We start from the raw sequence: 19,332 nt of genomic DNA, 5'->3' as shown, positions 1-19,332 counted from the left end.
AAGTTTAGTTACATTAAAATTTGTTTAAAAATTCAACGAAAACAAAGACATCAGTTCAATCATTTCTACTTATTGGATTCATTTATTGTATAATGACGCACATTTACGTATCATCACAAAATCTCACAACGTTCTATAGAAATATAATAAAATTATCCACCAAAATCAGGAATGGCAGTTTGTAAATAATATATATATCATTATCTTAAGACAACACAATTAAAATAATGCATGGATTAAATAAATGCTTACACTACACAAAATAAATTATTTAAAATCATACACATATAATCAAATGAATAGGGATGTAAAACAAACTTATTGTCAAATTACAGTGAAGACCTAGTTAAACTGAAAATATTTTAATTAACTATTTCGTTAAGCCTATTTCATTATTGACTGAAAATAAAAATAAAATTATACACTAATGCCATAGTTGCCTTTGTGAAATATAACTTTATTAAAGGAAAATATTACACAATGGGTAGGTCAGTAACACTCAATACAGTTCTGTTAATTTGTTGTTTGTTTTTTTAAAAAAGAATTTACGGCGCTTGCAAAACATTTAGGTCACATCAGTGTCAATAAAAAGGAAGAAAATGGGACAAGCTAAAAATTTAAAAATTACAATTAAAGCACCAAAGAAAAAGTAAAACAACAGGGAATTGGTTCAAATAGGGAACAAATGTAGATTCCAAGAGCATATCATCAATAAGTTTGAGATCATCTAAAAGTCTCATCTAGACACCAGCACGGGATCCCATTAAGAGGATTACACTTACACTCAATTGTAAACAAGATATCTTCAAAACAAAAATAGAGAGACGATTTACAAGGAAAGAAAATATCACCTTTCAAAACTAACACTATACATTTGACTGTTTCCCGCTCAGCCAAGGCCGTGATGGGTGTTGCAAGAGTGTAAGTAGGGAAAAAATGTCTAAGAGTCGAGGCAACTGTTACTGTATGAAATAGACATGCACTTCCATATGTCCTACTTGGGGAATAAATGAAGTATTGTGAAGCGCAATGAGCATGGTAAATTCGTGACAATGCACTAAATTAATGTTCAAATATTTTTTCCAAAAATTCTTTACATAGTAACAAAGGTTATAAAATGGCATTCCAGTTGTCCTTGGTTTTATTGTTTTAGAATTTTTTATTTGTTTTGGATGGAGTCGTTGTCCTGTGCTAATTATCCATTGCGTCTGTAGTTAATGATTGCAACATTAATTGATTTCCATTCATAATTTCATCTTGTGTGGATAAAAACCAAGACTCTGTGTTATCTAATACTGAATGTTAATTACCCTGTGTATTGATATGGAGGTAGAACAAATCTGACCTATGCATCTGATCGTCAGAAATAAATAAACAATAAACAAATTAAAATAAACAAACAGGCATACACGGGGAATATACCCATATTTTGGATCAAAAACTTGAAATTTATTTCCAATTTCAGTGGAAATTGCTATTTACAAAATCCTTTTTTTTTTCGAAATTATAAAATCATAGCTGACTTTATCTCTAATGTTAAAACTGATTTGAAGACATGTTAATTAAAAGCAATACATTTCACTTTCCTGCCATGGATTCATCGATTCATCAGAATCAATGAAGATGGAAATGACAAACCAAGCTGCTTTATATGAATATTCTAATAAATCGCAACGATGATAGATATATATAATTTTCCTTTATTTTTTTTTCTTCTTCTTTTCCTTCTGTATCCTTAGTTTATTTGTTTCTTCCATTCTTCCGTTTACCTCATTTGTGACTGACCGGATGTTAATCATATAAACATTGCCATTAAAAGGTTATTTGGAGCAATCTCATTAAGCTTCATGGAACTGGATTTATCCCACATTTTGTAGCATGACATGGATAGTAATAATAGCACTACCTTTTCATTGGACATTAAGTTTAAAGAAATTAAATCCGTTGCAAATCATACCTGGGTTCTATTTGGTTTAATTTTAATTGTATAATATATAATACTCACTGACCAGACGCCATTTGACACCACCATAAAAAAGGTGTATTAAAAACAATGTGGAGAAAATGAAAAATAATGTAGAGGCATGGCAGTGTAAAGGCTAATACTAAACATTTGGTCACAACCTTGTTAAAAAAATACAAATAAGTCAACCAGTGGAATCCTGATAAAGCAAGAAATGAAGTGAAATTCAAAAATTCATAGTTTCCACGGGAAAAATAGAACAATTAACTTTTAATAGCTGTAGAAATAAACAATTTGCTCTCAGCATGACCCCAAAACGGTTCAAAATCCTGAATATAGGTTCTAAAGAATTAAACTTTCCATCTCAACGAGATTTATTGAGTCAATGAGGTGGATGCAGTTCTGTAGCTGGAGCCAAAAATTCGTATTTCTACGAATGTTTCATAGTACTAAGCAGGTCAGCTTTATGCAGATTCCACTGAACGTATTTATGATAAGAACACAATGACTGTAAACAAGAAAAAAGGGGAAAACGTCAATGAGACAGGCTTACGTGATTGTTTATATTTCGAGTTTGCAAACAATTCTCTCAAAAAGTAATAAACAAAAATGAAATATAACAGCTTCAAAAAATAACAAATTACCAAACACGGAACATTTCAGGCTCAAAGTCCTTCTTCAGCCAACAACTTCTTGGCTGAAGAAGGGTTTTGAGCTCGAAATGTTCAGTGTTTGGTATTTTTTTATTTTTTTTTTTGAAGCTGTTATATTCATTTTTTTGGGTTTTTTTAAAGGGTTTTTACGGCGCTTGCAACACATTCAGGTCATATCAGCGCCAGTAAAAAGGAAGAAAATGGGATAGTAAAAATTTCTAGAATTACAATTAAAGCACAAAAGAAAAGGTAAGACAAAGGGGAATTGGTTCAAATAGGGTACAGACGTAGATTCCAAGAGCACACCGTCAAAGTACTTAGTTTGAGATCACCTAAAAGTCTTTGTTTTGTTTGTTGCTTTAGGTCTCTTCCAACACAATTGAGGTTATATGAGAGACCGCTGAAACAAAAAAACAAGCAATCTAACAAAAATAGTACAAATGTAAATCAAAATCATAACCTAAAGATATCATAAGCTAAATTATAAATAACCAAGAACAAACAGGCAGAAGATTTACAGAAAAAAAAAATATCCCCTGTCAAAAATACAATCACAAACCAAAGAAGCAGGATAGGCTAGTAAAGAGAAGAAGAAACGACATCACTATCGGATCGTACACCCATGCGAACATCATAGGTATATGATTCAAGGGTGATGCTCCCATCCAACCACCCGCCCTAAAAGTCTCATCCAGACACAAGCACAGATCCCAACTAAAAGGAATACATATATATATTCATTTTTGTTTATTACATTTTACAGTCCACAGCCTAGTATCACTTTGACTTGAAGCAATTCTCATGCCTCACACTGTCAAAATTGGCACGACATGGGAAATATTTCTTTCTGTGGAAAGGATAAACCAAAGTTCCCGCCAATTGCCTGAGATGATGGAAGTTTGACTTCCATAAATATTTCCGGAAATTGAGAATTTTGTATACCCAAAAAAATAAATGTTTAAATCCAATATTTAATAATAATAATAATAATAATAATAATAATAATAATAATAATAATAATAATAATAATAATAATAATAATAATAATAATAATAAAATAATAATATTAATGTTTTTCAAATCAATAATAAAGAAAGAGAACAAAAATAAATTGTTAAAAAATAAAACATAATTTTGACGGGCAAGAAAATATTACAATTTTCCTATCTATATATTAGGAAAGTAATAAAAATGGGATGATCAAGTTTTCTCACAACACAAATATGATCATACAGAAAAAATGCGGATACAAATTGCCTGGCAAGAAATAATAAGAAAAAAATCATTTGAGTAAGAAATGGGGAGCACTGAGGTGGCGGGGGGGGGGAGGGTGGTTGGGGGAGATGAACAATTTGACATAGAAAATGAAAATGATGCATTCATTTAAAGATATTTGCACATGAAGTAGTTACTAAATATATGACACATTTATTTAAATAACATCTAAAAAAAATTTGTAGCTTTCATTAATTTACAGATGCCACACGTAACTACTCACTATTCAATGTCAAAATGAGAAAATAAGATTATATTACTCGAGAGAGAGAAATGTGTTTTAGTTTTACATTCTCTTTCAGAGGGCATGAGATACAGTGCCTGCGATTAAGATAAAGATTACCAAGCCTATAGGGGCAAAGAATCAGTATTTTGTGGAGTTTTGTGAAAAAACTAAACAAAACAACCCAGAAACAAACCAGATTCTATATTTTTACAACCTATTAATAAATAGAAGTAGAGGAACAATTGAAATTATAAATGACATAAATAAAAGTGTTTGTTAACAAAAATGATTTTGGCATGCCAGATTTGGCATTAAATCAATAAATGAGCTTTTATATAGCGCAAAATCCACTAAATGTGCTCAAAGCGCTTTACAAGGGGCCCCTGGCCAACAGCAACATTTGGGACAGGACATGACGCCTGTTAGGTGATGCTACCATTTTTTTGGACAGAGAAAACGCTGTTAACGGCCAGGTTCTCATATTACACTTGAGAACAGTGAGAGAATGTGAGAAAAGAGCCTTCTCCAAGGACTCAACTATGCGCCAAGCGAGGCTCAAACCCAGGACCTTCCAGTCAGAAAGCGAGTGTCATACCACAAGACCACATAGCCGCACGCATTAATTATGACTCAATAAGATTTTATGCTGGGATGAGCCAAGGATGAGAATTGAATCCATTTTCTCAAATATGAAACAAGTGTCAAATGAATGAGAGGAAAATGACTTGTGGTTTCTTTAAATGCAAATAAAGTTCATTGATCACAAGACTTCAGATTCATCCTGACATTTTTCACATTTATATTCAGCTTCAAATTCATCTTGACAGTTTTCACATTTATATTCAGCTTCAGATTCATCTTGACATTTTTCACATTTATATTCAGCTTCAAATTCATCTTGACAGTTTTCACATTTATATTCAGCTTCAGACCCCTCCTGACATTTTCACATTTATATTCAGCTTCAGATTCATCCTGACATTTTCACATTTATATTCAGCTTCAGCTTCAGCCTGACATTTTTCACATTTATATTCAGCTTCAGCCTGACATTTTTCACATTTATATTCAGCTTCAGATTCATCCTGACATGTTTGACAAATATTCAGCTTCAGATTCATCCTGACATTTTTCATACAAATATTCAGCTTCGGATTCATCCTAAAATAAATCTAATTGAGGTATTGGGCCACATGAAAATGAATCTAACATTTTAAAACGACGATTATGAATTAGATAAAATAAGGACAAGGTGAATGACAATACAATAGTAATGTACACATTGCATCCATGCATCTGTTATAAAAGAAATCAAAATTGCAGTTAAGTGGACATAATTTGGCTGAATGTTCATCTTGAGGCAAGTTTACAATGTACCACTTCAATCAATATGGTTGACAAGACATATTTTCTTATCATTAAGACTCGGGTGAGAATTACTACATCGTAATATTGATCTGAAAATTGTATATATATATATATATATATTTTTTTTTTTAGATCAGACTTATCATTATACATTACATTATACAATATATATTTATACAAACCTTGTTTATACGTTTAAGTCATATAAAGCCAAAAATGTAAGATGATAAAACTGGCAAAAGTGAAAGATGTGAAGTAAATCTATTGCACACATAAATCTACACAAGTATATAATATAACCAATTCCATAATGTACAAGCTCTTTTATTTCCTTTCTCTACAAGATAAAAATCAACAACATAGAAACAGGAAAATATACATCTTTCTCCAATAATATTTTAAAAAAAAATGAAGTGCATCATCCGCTTTAATAAGGATTCTAAAATATCCAACTTTTCAATCCATTCAATGCAAGATTGAGGACAAAAATAGCAATTCTGTTACCAGGAAAACACACAACCATCACAAATTATCCTCTTGAAACAGCCGGCCCGTCCCTCCAAACCCTCCAAATCAATTGTTAACAATGCCACCCTGTATTCGAATTGACACTCAATTGTTCCTTCATGTTTTTGTCATTGAACCGTCATTTTGATAGGCTCTGATATATCACCCGATGTTGACATTCTCTGTTGGTGTAAGCAATATGGATATAAGGGGCCACACTGCACTTAAATTGAGAGGAATGAATAGCAGTTTCTAAAACTCAAAGGTGGTCCCAATAGCACAGTAGTCCACTTGCATCACAAGCACAGGAACTGGGTGCAGTCGAGATTTTTTCCACACCCTGATCACCAGCAATGACTGGGTGGCTGGGTTTGTTAGATCTGGTGGAAAGTACTTTGCAATAGTCTAGAATTATACCCGAAGGGTAGCAAATACCATAAATACCATACGTTTAACACTACAGAAACTAGGATAAACTTTAAATCCATGAGCCTTATGGCTCAAAAGAAGTACATTAAAAAATAATAGTTTCTAATCAATTATATATAAAAGGGCATCTCATTCATCATGATACATTATAAGATTTAGGCAATAGGTCATAAATCATTCATGACCTAATAACCTTTGTCGGTGTTTCTATCTTAATCATGTATATCCAATATATATATATATATATATATATATATATATATATATATATATATATATATATATATATATATATATATATATGGTCCGTTCAATTTAATTATTTAGACAGTCAATTGGTAAAATATATACAATGTCAAATGTAATTCTTGCAATTCAATAGATCACATACCAAATTCAGTTTTGCTAATGGTTTATATAATACAAAATGATATTTCAATAAACTGGAGCTTTAACCATCTTGGTACATTTGAATCATATACATATATATATATATATATATATATATGCTTTGATTATTGCGACAATTATTATCTTTTCCATTTTGAAATATACAGAAGACTTGACTTTTTATTACTAAATGATGTATAGTCTAGATAAAGTTAAATATTGCCAGATGGTTATACCGTCAAAAATGCCCTGGAGCCAGATATGGCTGCGCAACAGGAATTTGTAATAATTAAATTCCGTTTCTAAATATCATATTTGAAATAATTAAAACATATATGATTTTCTTCCACCTCTAATTAGGAAATACATCTTAATTTCGCACCCTCACACACACACACACACACAAACACACACACACACACAAACACAAACACAAACGCAATACAAACACACAATGCATTTTACTATAATTGCACATCCGATGAGTTATACAATTTTTATAACAGCAAGGAATTTCAGCCAACAGTACAGTTTGCATCCATTTCTAAAGACAAGACTAATGGCGAATGAAACACCAACATTTTGTATGATAATGGAATTTTTACACACACCTTTATTTTAATTTTGTGAATATTTTTTGATAAATACAAAATATCTTTTGTATCTTGAAAATGATTAAGACCCCAGTTTCACTCTAAAATAAAACGTTTTGATATTTATTCCATTGACGTGAGGCCATGAAGAAGAGATCATTCAATGGGTGACTTTTTGAAACTTAGTTATGTCAAGCTTACCCAGCATTACCCTTTACCTTTACCGTCAAAATAAAATAATAATTAAAAAAAGAAAATTGATTGTACACAAAATAAATGAACAAAATGTTCAAATTTTATTGCTATCTAATTTATATATTAATATAATTGGTATAAGAATATTTACTAAGTGTGGTTTTGTATTTTCGCTCTAATCATATGGAATTCTTTCCGCCTAAAACACGACAATGTGAAAGTTTAACAGTCTTCAAACGGCATTTAAAAACATATCTTTTTCATTCTGCTTTTCGTGATTCTATGTGAACTTCGAACAAGATTGTGTGTGACTGTTGTGATTTTGTAGTCGAATGAATGAACATGTGTGATACTAAAAAAAACTATTGTAAAGGACCTTTGAGCACTATTTGTGGATATTGGCGCTATATCAAATAATAATAATAATAATAATAATAATAATAATAATAATAATAATAATAATATATAATAATAATAATAAAAATAATAATAATAATAATAATAATAATAATAATAATAATAAAATTCGTGTCACATATGAATGTCTGACATATCTGTATGGTTAGCTCGACCTGTCTGATGTATTTTGTCCAATGCAACCTTTTGAGTTAAACGCAAATCTTTCTCACCTTTCGCTCCAATCTAAAACCACCTATAAGGAGATAAATCATTTGTTGCACTTGAGCAATGGGAATGATTTGTAATTATGGCAGGGTCAGAGAACACAAAATATTGCTAGATTTTTGAGGATTTTTAAATGAAAAAAAAAATACCATTAATCTTGAGCTGGGCTTGTCAACAAAATAAAATAACTTTTTTTGTCACAATTTTGTCCTTTGGATGATTTGATCCCAAAATAACCGGTGAAAAGCATATTTCTGCATCCATTAATTTTCCAAGACATTGTTCCAAGGCATACATTACTCTGTAGCAGTAAATCACAATTCTTTTGTTTGTTGTCTACATTTTGCTGAAGCAGTCTTTGGCACTGGTCCAGATGGCAATACCCTAAAAATTGAAACAAAGAAATATAGTGAGTACCATCTCAATATCAAAAGTGATAAGTATCTTAACACTTTTATGCAGAGATCATAATCAGTGCTGATGGTGACAAAAACTGAAACATTTAACATTTAAGATAAACTCCATCAGTGAGCTAGTCTGAATAAGATAAACTCATCAGTACTAGGCCTGGGGTAGGCAGGGAGTCTCTCAATCATTATCCCCCCCCCCCCCCCCACCTCCCAACCTCCATCTCCCTTCTTTTAGTCTCTTCATCGTGCAATACATTCACTTGCCACGATCAAGAAACAACACCGGCTATATTAGTTGAATGTGTAGTGTGTGCAAGATTCACTGAAATACACAAGCATGTCACCACATGACGCACACAGGAAAACATTTGGGTTTGTGTCTTTGTCAAAACACACTAGAGACTAGGGGTGTGAGAGCCAAGGCCTTTGTCAACCATGCCCTTCCCTCCTCATTGTCTTATCCACGCCATGCACATCTCCAATGGGAAATGGTTGCCTATACCCCCCCCCCCCCCCTTACACACACACACACACACTTAAACCTCAATAGGCTTATTTCAAAGGTTTGCACATTGGTAACCAGAACAAGACGACTGGCACTCAATGTGCAATGAGCTAGACTAAGGGGACAGTGATGATAGTATCTCAACTCGCCCTTTTTTTTTCATTCTTAGTCTGCCTTTCCAAGCATTTAGATCATTGCATGCCTGTTGCACGGGAAAGATGACTCTAACAACAAATAATAGTCCAAATTAAGAGTCACTTTTTAGTTTAACAAAACTTAACAGGAAGCTGGGCTGTCTTTCTGGAGATAAAGGAGGATAATTCATTGATTAAACTAATGTTTGTCTCACTGGAGGGTTGTTCCCCTTGATTTTTGGATAAGATAAACTTTTTTCTGGTCCCCAGGAGTTTATCTTAAGCTCTTAAGCGGACTGCAGCGTATGTGTATATCTAAATGCTAGAAATCTAAAACTAATCATAAAACCGTTTCTTTACCTCCCTTGTCAACACAATGTTTCATTAAATAGCTTTTAGGGTGATGTGAAATAATGAGAACAATATCAAAAAAATAATTAAAAAAAAAAAAGGGGGGGGGGGGGGGGGGGGGCTCAGATCAAATGAGTTGTTTAAAAAAATTAATGAGCACTCAGACTGATGAATGTAATAGAATTTTTCTTTTCTTTTTTTACTTGCGGAAGAGAAGCAAAGAAATGGAGCGAGAGCATATTAGCAAGGTGTTTTTAGTATGAAAAGAGAGGGGAATGAGGAGGAGGATGACGATGAGACAGAAGGTGAAGTAGAGGAAGAGGAACTAGAAGAAGAAGAAGAAGAAGAAGAAGAAGAAGAAGAAGAAGAAGAAGAAGAAGAAGAAGAAGAAGAAGAAGAAGAAGAAGAAGAAGAAGAAGAAGAAAACAAAGATGATGATGATGATGTTGTTGATGAAGATGATGACGTGGAGCATTAGGAGGAAGAGGAGGAGAGGAGAAGGAGTAGAAGGAGATCAGAAACTGACCTTTTTACATTGTTTAATTTGCATGACAGCATAGTTTGTGAAGATTTCTTGCAGATCCTTGGACTTCTGACGTTGGAATCTGTCAATATCTCTCAAAGCTTGCTCTATGAAAACTCTACAGGTGGAAAAGAGGTCAAAGAAAGATGTGAGAAAATCAGCTTCAATACGTTATCTTATAATGAGAAAAAAAAATAAAGAAAAGGGGAGTTGGCAGAGAGGGAGGAAATTATATATAATATATTATATATATATATACTGGGCCACAATGTTGACTGATGCACTGTTCAATAACATGAAAAAAAATCTGATATGCTACAAGGGTGATGGCTGACTTAGTTTTCTATCCATTGTTGCTTTTGTCTGACAGTGAGTGCTGTCCTATGAACACACTTCATAATATATCATCAGTCCGTATTCCCTTTGGTTATCTTTCCTTTTGGCTCTGGCCCACAAAACATGTCTTAAGTTAATCAACATGTCTTAAAGTGGAGATACAAGTACAGTCAGTGCATATGAGGACACCTGATAAATCTCAAATATTCCTTAGGCTGTCAACTTATAACCAACCTCAATAATCAGAGCTCTTAATTTACATTATTTTCAAATTAACTGAATTATCTTGGGTTGTTTTATGGACTTATACATTGAGCTACTCTAGGAAAGAGTTGCTCCCCTTTGTTATTCGCTAATTTACTTTAGATACAGATTAATTAGTTGTCATTCATTAAGTCTATTGTCAAAAATATCAGTTATGCTTACAAATATCAGAGTGGCATGCTCTAGAGAAGGATGCACTCTTCGTTTACTATTTTCCTTATTTGAGCTATATTATTTTATCCGTCTACTTAATAAATTGTTCTCTCTCAAATTTCACTAACGCGCCTCTGGGTTGAGTTATTCCACAATATCATTCTAGTGTCCCATCTAAAACACAACAGGTTGATTTTTTTTAAAAGTAGGTAAAACCACCCACGGACCAGCATTCAAACATATCCAAAACATCTCTGGAGTCTTCCTCATACTTTCCAACAATACATGACAACTACTACCTATATCAAAATAATGATTATTCACGAAAACTCACTCTGTCTCCTCTGAAACCCGTTTGTATTCAGCCTCTGCCTGAACTATCTGTTCATCCAACTGTTTTAGTTTAGCCTCTCGTTGCTCTTGGGTGTCTCCTCCAAATAACTTGGTCTTAACACCGCTCAAAGAAAATCCTCCTTTGTTTTGGGCCTGTAAAGAGAAAAAAGTAAGTTTTCAAACCACTGTAGAATAGTTATATTTAAATGATTCTAAGAGTTGTCAGTAACCAGGACTTTTCTTCTTAACCCTCTCCTTACCAGCTGTAGGAAAATTGTCACATTCGTTATGATCCAACCAGCACTCTTATCATTCAAATTTCTTTTATAAATCACAAAATTTAAAGAAAAATGATTTATTATATAGTTAGCTATACAAACGTGACACTGTGTTGTAGAGTTTATTTTGCTGATCAAAATTATGCATAGAATGTATTTGTTGCTTTTCTGTTTGGGTAAGAAAAAACTATATTTTTGTGTTGGGTGGGAGTGAAGTTTTGGGGAAAATTCTGAAAATGGATGGTAAGGAAAGGGTTGAGGAAGGCCATGAAAAAAGATGACTCCAACTAGGATATGAATAAGTATTTGGTTGTAAACAAAGATTAATATTGTTAAAGTGTAAGAACGAGTAGGGCACCTTGCACACATTTTATTGTGGGGCTTTACACTCATTCATTTACTTCATCATATTTAATAAAAACTGAACCATACCCGATCTTATGTCAAATTATTTATCAATTAAGAATTAATGGTTTGTTACATAATCAAACTTCCTTTGACTTAAAACATCCAAACAGGAGAGTTTAAAGGTATTATAGTAAGTAATGTGCCTTTGTATTGAATGAATACAGGTTTGAAACCTGATGGGGTCACTTGGATTTTAAAAATTCTTTTTTTTGTAACTTCGTAGTCTATATTGTTCTGTCTCATACACTCCTCTTGCAGACGAATTTTAAAATGGAGCCATTCCTTCGTAAAATAGCCTGACACAATATGGTGAAAAGAGGGATAAACTCATACTTGTTAACCTTGAACACAAATTGAAATGAAGCACATTGGAAGTTGCAATTATAAAAACAATAAAAAGATAAAATGTCTTGAATTAATTGTTCATATTCCAAGAAAAGGAATATATTTTCTTTTTCTTTTTTAAAATTGTCTTTAATAATTTTGTTTTTCTTGACCTATTTCATGGGAAATTTTGTCGATGGGGTTTCTTCCAAAAAAGAAAAGACCAAAATTGGTAAAGATCTGAAAAGGGAGAACTAGGATTACATTTCTTGCCTAGGGGAGCGGGAGGAACAAGATGCAGAAAAGGCTTGGAACTCAAACCTGAATTCTATGCTTATATAGTATTGCTTATCTGTAAATCTATTTTACCCTTTAGTTGGCCCATCTTTCTCTTCTGCGATTTCAACTATATAAAAAAAACATGTTTTGCGTGACTACTCTTTAGTCTTGTTTTAATTCTCCCTGCTAAAACAGACAAAATAAATCTTCTACATTTCTTTTCTTTTAAAGAGTTTTGCTTTTAATCTTATCAGCTCAGCAAAATCAAAGCTCTTGAAACAATAAACAATGAAGCACAAAGAATGCAACACACATTCACAACGATGTTATACCTAAGTGTGACTAGGCGTGCTTTTCTGGGACATTCAAACTTTCTACATGAGACACAAAACGAATTCAATCATCAGGGAAAGCTACTTTAATGCATGCATAAAGTAAGAGAAGAGTGCAAGAGAAATCATATACAATTCTTATCTCATCCGAATTACATTCAGACAAATAACAGTATTCTGTTATTATGTAACGTATAATTGAGTGGGGGAAAAAAACTATAATTAAAAACGCGTTGTAATAATAATAACACAAAATCAACAACATCAACAACAACCCCAATAACAATAATAACAATAATAATAATAATAATAATAATAATAATAATAATAATAATAATAATAATAATAATAAGAAGAAGAAGAAGAAGAAGAAGAAGAAGAAGAAGAAGAAGAAGAAGAAGAAGAAGAAGAAGAAGAAGAAGAAGAAGAAGAATAGGAATGTTAATTATGATGATGATGATGATGATGATGATGATGATGATGATGATGATGATGATGGCAATATTAATAATAAAACATGTTTTTAACATAAATACAAAAGTGGCATGCATTGACATCAAAAATGAACATGTACTTATTGTGTCTGTACGCTTTCTATTGCTTTTTATTTTCTTATTATTGAGATAAACTGTTTGCCATCTGACAAAGCAAAAGCTATCTTTCCATAAAGCATATGGAGACCCACTAAAAATGCTTTCTGCATACCCCCCCCCCCCCTCTCACCAACTAAAATCCTAAAAAGAAACTGTATATGCAAACATTTGTAGAATTCCGCCATAACAAGCATTACAATGGATATAAGAAACCAGCACACCGTGGAATGGGGTGACTAGGGCCAGTTGGGCTGACCAAGACCAAACCCCAAATGTGCCCTCCAGATTGAAAATTATTAAACATATGTGTCAGTGCATGACATAATCAGTCGGAAGGTGAAAATTTTGGATTTGCATTTTTTTTAGAATATAGTCCACAGAGCATTTTAATCTTTATTTGAAGTAAATCGGTTGATTTTTCATGAAGTTATGGTCAGATGTATGGGAAAGGTATCCTGCAACTTTTTTCAAATTTCATACTTTTTCAACTTGACTCGCTGTAAAAAATATTTAGAAGTGAAATGAAGCTTTGATATTTCCCGAAGATGTACAAAAAGGGTTGATTTAATCATTTATGACAAGAACTCATTTTTGATAAAAATTGACCTCTAACTAAACTTGGCAAAATCTCAGTTCAAACCTTTTCACCATCCAACTGATGATGTCATTAACTGTAACAAATTTGGTAAAATGAACATCATTTGATGGACCTCACCCTTTCCAACACTTTAGAAAATGAACATTGAGCAGATTATTTCAATGTCAAGATATATCATATAAAGATGTTTAAAAAGTGGTCTTTATTTGACCTATCTTGACATTACATTGAAATAACCTGTTCAATGATCCTTTTTCAAGTGTGGAAAAAGGTGAAATCTATCAAATGATGAACATTTTACCATATTTGTTTTATAATTTTCAATCTGGGGGGAGGGGGGGGGGAGCAAATTTGGGGGCTGGTCTCACTCAACCCTTTCCTGCTTTCAAGCTTTTCCGTATCCTTGCATAAAACATGGGTAATTTTTTTTCCTTGTCCAATTCTTAAAAGTATTTATTCCTTGTATTTGCATTCAATCTCCCATAACTTATCTTAAACCAAGAATCTGACGTCTACACACATCCTTTACTTCACTATTTATTGTTGTTACACTATTGGCTAAAAGTTTATAAATTCTAAATTAAGTAATATTGGGGCTGAGCACTCAAGACTGAAACATGCCAGATGAAAACAGAGAATAAAAATAACACGGTGTCAAAGAGCCAAACAAGGGATCCATATGACATGGCATCCTCCACCTGGCTCTCTCTCAGCCAGGCAGAGGGTGCCTTGTCAACTGGATTTTCCAGTTTGGCTCTGACACAGAGATATTTTCATTCTCTGTTTTCATCCGGCATTTTTCCATACCCTATATTTCTCATCTTGATTGATATAGCATATATATAAGTGCTCACTCCACGCCTTTTCTCCAGATTGAAACTAAACATTCAGAATGAAGACCACCTTTACAATGTTACTAAAATGATCACCAATTGTTTTTAATCCCCCATTAATCGCAAGTAACAAATGATAAATGATTCTCAAAATTCACCTCTCCAAATTGGCAAAATTAAATTGTCAGTCTCTTAGTATCTGATGAATATCTCGATATGAAAATATGAAAAACTGTAAACTAGTTATCGAGTCATAGTTTCCAGGTTCAGTGCTTTACAATAAAATGTATGTTTGTCTCTTCATGTCAAAAGTCACGAGAATGATGACTATCTTACTATTAGTTTCATTTTGATCAATTACAGCAAAGTGTAAAACTATGGTTTAAATTAATGTACAATTTATAACATAATTTCTTCAAAATAAAAGAAATTAAAGTATGCTTTGCAATCAGAAGGAAATATTTTTCGGGAAAATAAATAACAATCAAAACAAATACAACGAAACTCACAATGAATACATAAAGAATAAAATTCTAACAAGACAAAACAGCACATGAAGTGAAATACCTCCTCAGTTTGAGGGCTTTCAGCCAGAGAGTGTTTCTGACATGCAGCAATATTTTTTTTTTAAAGATGAAAATATAAATATTTAGAAAAGCTGGTAATTACTTTGTTTTTCTATTCATTATTTTTCTTCTGGAATTGATAACCAGGCAACATTGTCTACTCTTGTAATGATCAAGGATCAGAAGGGTGACAATGATCATCACCTTCTTTGTATCCCTAGGTTAGGCACTCCACACATATTACTCCATACTCAGGTGTGAATGAGTACCTTGTTATAGACAGATATTGTAACATTGCTGGCATATTAAAGAGACGATGTGTACAACATGAAATAAAAATTTGGTTTCTTGTAGACTGCCGGGATTTTAAAATGGAAAAACTATGTATGATAAAAATATTGAAATGCTCTCTGTAAAAATTAATTTAGTAGTGATTAAGTTCTCGGTCTAAATTAGATCTGGCAAAACGTACTTTGCTATAACAAAAAAAAAATGCTATTTAAAAACAATGGGTCTCAAAGCATTAAACCTTGTTATTGAGAATTTAATCATTAAATCATGTTTGAATAATTTATCATTAATTAGAAATAAGTATAAAACATTATAAAAATATATACAGTAGTGCTTCTTTAATCCTTCTCCCTTCAAACCCACCACCATAAGCACCTCTACCTTGCACCTTTGACCCAGTGGTCTACAAAAACTGAGATTATTACTGACTCCAAAAATGTATTGAGGATCTGAAGAACTACTTTTGTCTTTGAAATCCACCGAACCTAAATGGCACCTTTGGCAACACAAACGAGGTTGTGATGGACTTTTTTATAGTCTTGCATCTTCTCGGTCAAGGAATGTCAAACAGCATATGAAGGTTATGCTCCATATTTTACTTTTAAAATAAATTTTTAAAATTTCTCATGTTCTATGTGACTTAACAGAAGGAAATAAATGGAAAATCGACCCAATTAAATAATATCTCGAGCAACTATGAATAATAGTCAATTTTTAAATAATTGTGCTATAGTTATTTTACAATTTAAATGCAAAACAATTTTTTTAGAAACTTATTAATCTCTATGAAGAATTGCTCATGGCTTGTGTGGTGCAAACCCAGTATATCCCACATCCCACCCCTTCCTCCATTTAAAGTCACAAGCCAAAGACCCCATCATTGGAAGATGATGAGGAGGAGGAAGAAGAGGAGGATGATAGTTGAGTCGCAATCTTGAGGATGAGACATCACTTGTTTTAGATGAGTACAATAACATCATTTCATAACTAGACACCTGAAGAAAATGTTTTAAAAAATAATTTTAAAAACTAATCCCATTCGGGTTTTAAATTTTAATAACTTTCAACAACAACCACAACAGCAATTGAATCATTACCAGCATTTCCCTGTTGTGTCCCTTTGTTGCTAAAGTGTCCTCTGACTTCTCCAAATCATATTGAGCACATTCGTATCTTCTGTGCAAAGCCCTGCAAGGAAATCAAAAAGATTAAATATCAATTGCCATCTACCATGGAACAAATATCTAAATATCTTGAAAGAGATAAAAACCTTTCCAAAACAATAAAAAGCTATAAACATTATTTCAATTTTTGGGACCAAGCTCTCTCTCTCTCTCTTTAAAGATCATTTAAGCTGTTCCTAGTGTATGTATTAATTTAAAGTAAAAGGAAATATGTTAATGTTATATTGCATGCCACCACGTTCTTTATTTTTACAATATATTATTTCTTTTGTCGCCATCTTTAAATCCCTTTTCCCAAATGGTTTATCTATATTTACACCTGACACAAAGTTCCTTTTTTTTTTTTGGGGGGGGGGGGGGGGGGGGGGGGGATATGTATGTTAAGTGTTATTATTATTATTATTATTATTTGTCAACTTTTACATAAGAGCAATCAAGCAGTAGTAAAGTTTAACCAGCATCGCAACTACTGCTCTCTTGGTAAAAAAAATAAAATAATTTTATGTAATATATGAAACCGGATATCTGATGGGGAGGAATTACCATTTAAAAGAATTTGTTAAAAAATAATATGAAAAGGACATAGTATTTAGTAACCAACCAACCTGACAGCATCAGCAAAGTTGTAATACTCCTTCAACTGGTCTGCGTACTGTTCTTCCTCCTCCAGCTGGGCATCGATAGAAGAAGCAAAACTAAAATATAAAAGAAAATAATAATTCCTTAACGCTTTGTGCAGCTTAATGGTCTAGTGGTATAACACTTGCTTTCTGATCGGAAGATCCTGGGTTTGAGCCTCGCTCAGCGCATAGTTGAGGGAAAAGACTCTTTATTCACATTCTCACCTTACTCAGGTGTAAAATGAGTACTTGGCTGTTAACTCACTTCATTTCTTGTTATTACCTGGCCTTCAACAGCGTTGTCTCTGTCGGATAAAAATGTAATATCGTCTAACAGGTGTCATGTCTCATTCTACATGATACATGTTGCTGTTAGTCAGCGACCCCTTGTAAAGCGCTTTGAGCACCTTTAGTGGATATTGCGCTATATAAAATCTCAAGTTTTCATTGGGGGGGGGGGGGGGGAGGGTTCAAAAGAAACCCTATACTTAAATCATTCATCGTCATTTTAATCCTGCTTTTGTTTCATGAAATGGACAGTACAAATTGTTTATCATTCTCTGAATTGGTCAACAATAAAGTAGGATTATAGAAAGTAAAAACATTTATTTGAGATCATAATTCATGTCATTAATATTATTTATAACATATGGAGTTTCCAAGATGAAAAATGTTCAAGAAAAGAAAAGATAAAATAAATGGTGATTTTGCATTCAGATCGTTGTCAATAGCTTTTGATGATGATGATGGTGATGATGATAATGATGATGATGATAGTGTTGATGATGATGATGATGATGATGATGATGATGATGATGATGATGATAGTGATGATGATGATGATGATAGTGATGATGATGATGATGATGGTGATGATGATGATGATGATGATGATGATGATGATGATGATGACAGTGATGATGATGATGATGATGATGATGATGACGATGACGATAATGATGATAATGACAATTCCTTACACATCCATGTAATGACTGGAACCGTTAAGATGCTCAGCAACATCCTTCTCCAGGGCACTCCATTCACTGAACACTCTGGCATAGTTTCCATGGACCTTGTGTATTCCATAAAGCTTGTCACACATACGCTGTCGACATAAATTGGGATGGAGAAAATACAAAATGAGCTTTTATAGAGCGCAATATCCACTAAATGTGCTCAAAACACTTTACAAGGGGTCCCTGACCAACAGCAACATTTAATATTTAGGACGGACATGATGCCTGTAAGGCGATGTTACAATTTTTTCGGACAGAGACAACGCTGTAAATGGACAGGTACTTATTTTACACCTGAGTACAGTGAGAGAATGTGAGTAAAGAGTCTTTTCCAAAGACTCAACTATACGCCGAGAGACGCTCGAACCCAGGACCTTCCGATCCGAAAGAGAGTGTCATACCATTAGACCACATAGCCACACAATAAAGGCTATGCATGTATGTGCTTCTTGACTTTATCTAATATTGAGTCAGGTGAACAAAATTATATATCTTGATTTCTAATCCAAAAAGTGAAATTGGAAATAAATAAACTTTTAAAAAAAACAAACGAAACAAAAACTTGAGCTTTTATACAGAGCACCACATGTGCTTAAAATGCTTTAAAAGGGATCCCTAGCCAACAGTAATATTTAACATGTAGGAAGAGATGTGACGCCTGTAAGGCAAAATTACACTTTCTCCAACAGAGACAACTCTGGTAATTTACACCTGAGTACGGTGAGAGAATATGAGTAAAGATCCTTTTCAAGGACTCAACTATGCACTACTCAGA

The 19,332-nt window shown here is 32.9% G+C and overlaps 1 protein-coding gene across 2 annotated transcripts in view; it reads right to left on the bottom strand.

The window, feature by feature from the left end:
* Positions 1 to 6,731: 6,731 nt before the first annotated feature.
* The window catches only part of LOC144957804 (sorting nexin-4-like), a 30,736-nt gene continuing 18,135 nt past the window's right edge, over positions 6,732 to 19,332 (bottom strand). The window contains exons 9-15 of one of the 2 annotated variants that reach the window (XM_078889237.1): positions 18,519 to 18,646; positions 17,524 to 17,613; positions 16,832 to 16,922; positions 15,445 to 15,480; positions 11,234 to 11,385; positions 10,150 to 10,264; positions 6,732 to 8,607 (exon numbers count right to left, since the gene is read on the bottom strand). In XM_078889237.1, coding sequence (XP_078745363.1) covers positions 8,560 to 8,607; positions 10,150 to 10,264; positions 11,234 to 11,385; positions 15,445 to 15,480; positions 16,832 to 16,922; positions 17,524 to 17,613; positions 18,519 to 18,646 — 660 coding nt within the window. In that variant the 3' untranslated portion in view covers positions 6,732 to 8,559. The remainder of the gene's footprint in view (positions 8,608 to 10,149; positions 10,265 to 11,233; positions 11,386 to 15,444; positions 15,481 to 16,831; positions 16,923 to 17,523; positions 17,614 to 18,518; positions 18,647 to 19,332) is intronic. The other variant, XM_078889238.1, reaches the window with a different exon arrangement.

Source organism: Berghia stephanieae, chromosome 12 (assembly GCF_034508935.2).
Source record: "Berghia stephanieae isolate SIO BIC M18660-M18661 chromosome 12, UCSD_Bste_1.3, whole genome shotgun sequence".
NCBI classification, from domain to species: Eukaryota; Metazoa; Mollusca; class Gastropoda; order Nudibranchia; family Aeolidiidae; genus Berghia; species Berghia stephanieae.
This window is presented reverse-complemented; position numbering and strand designations above follow the sequence as displayed.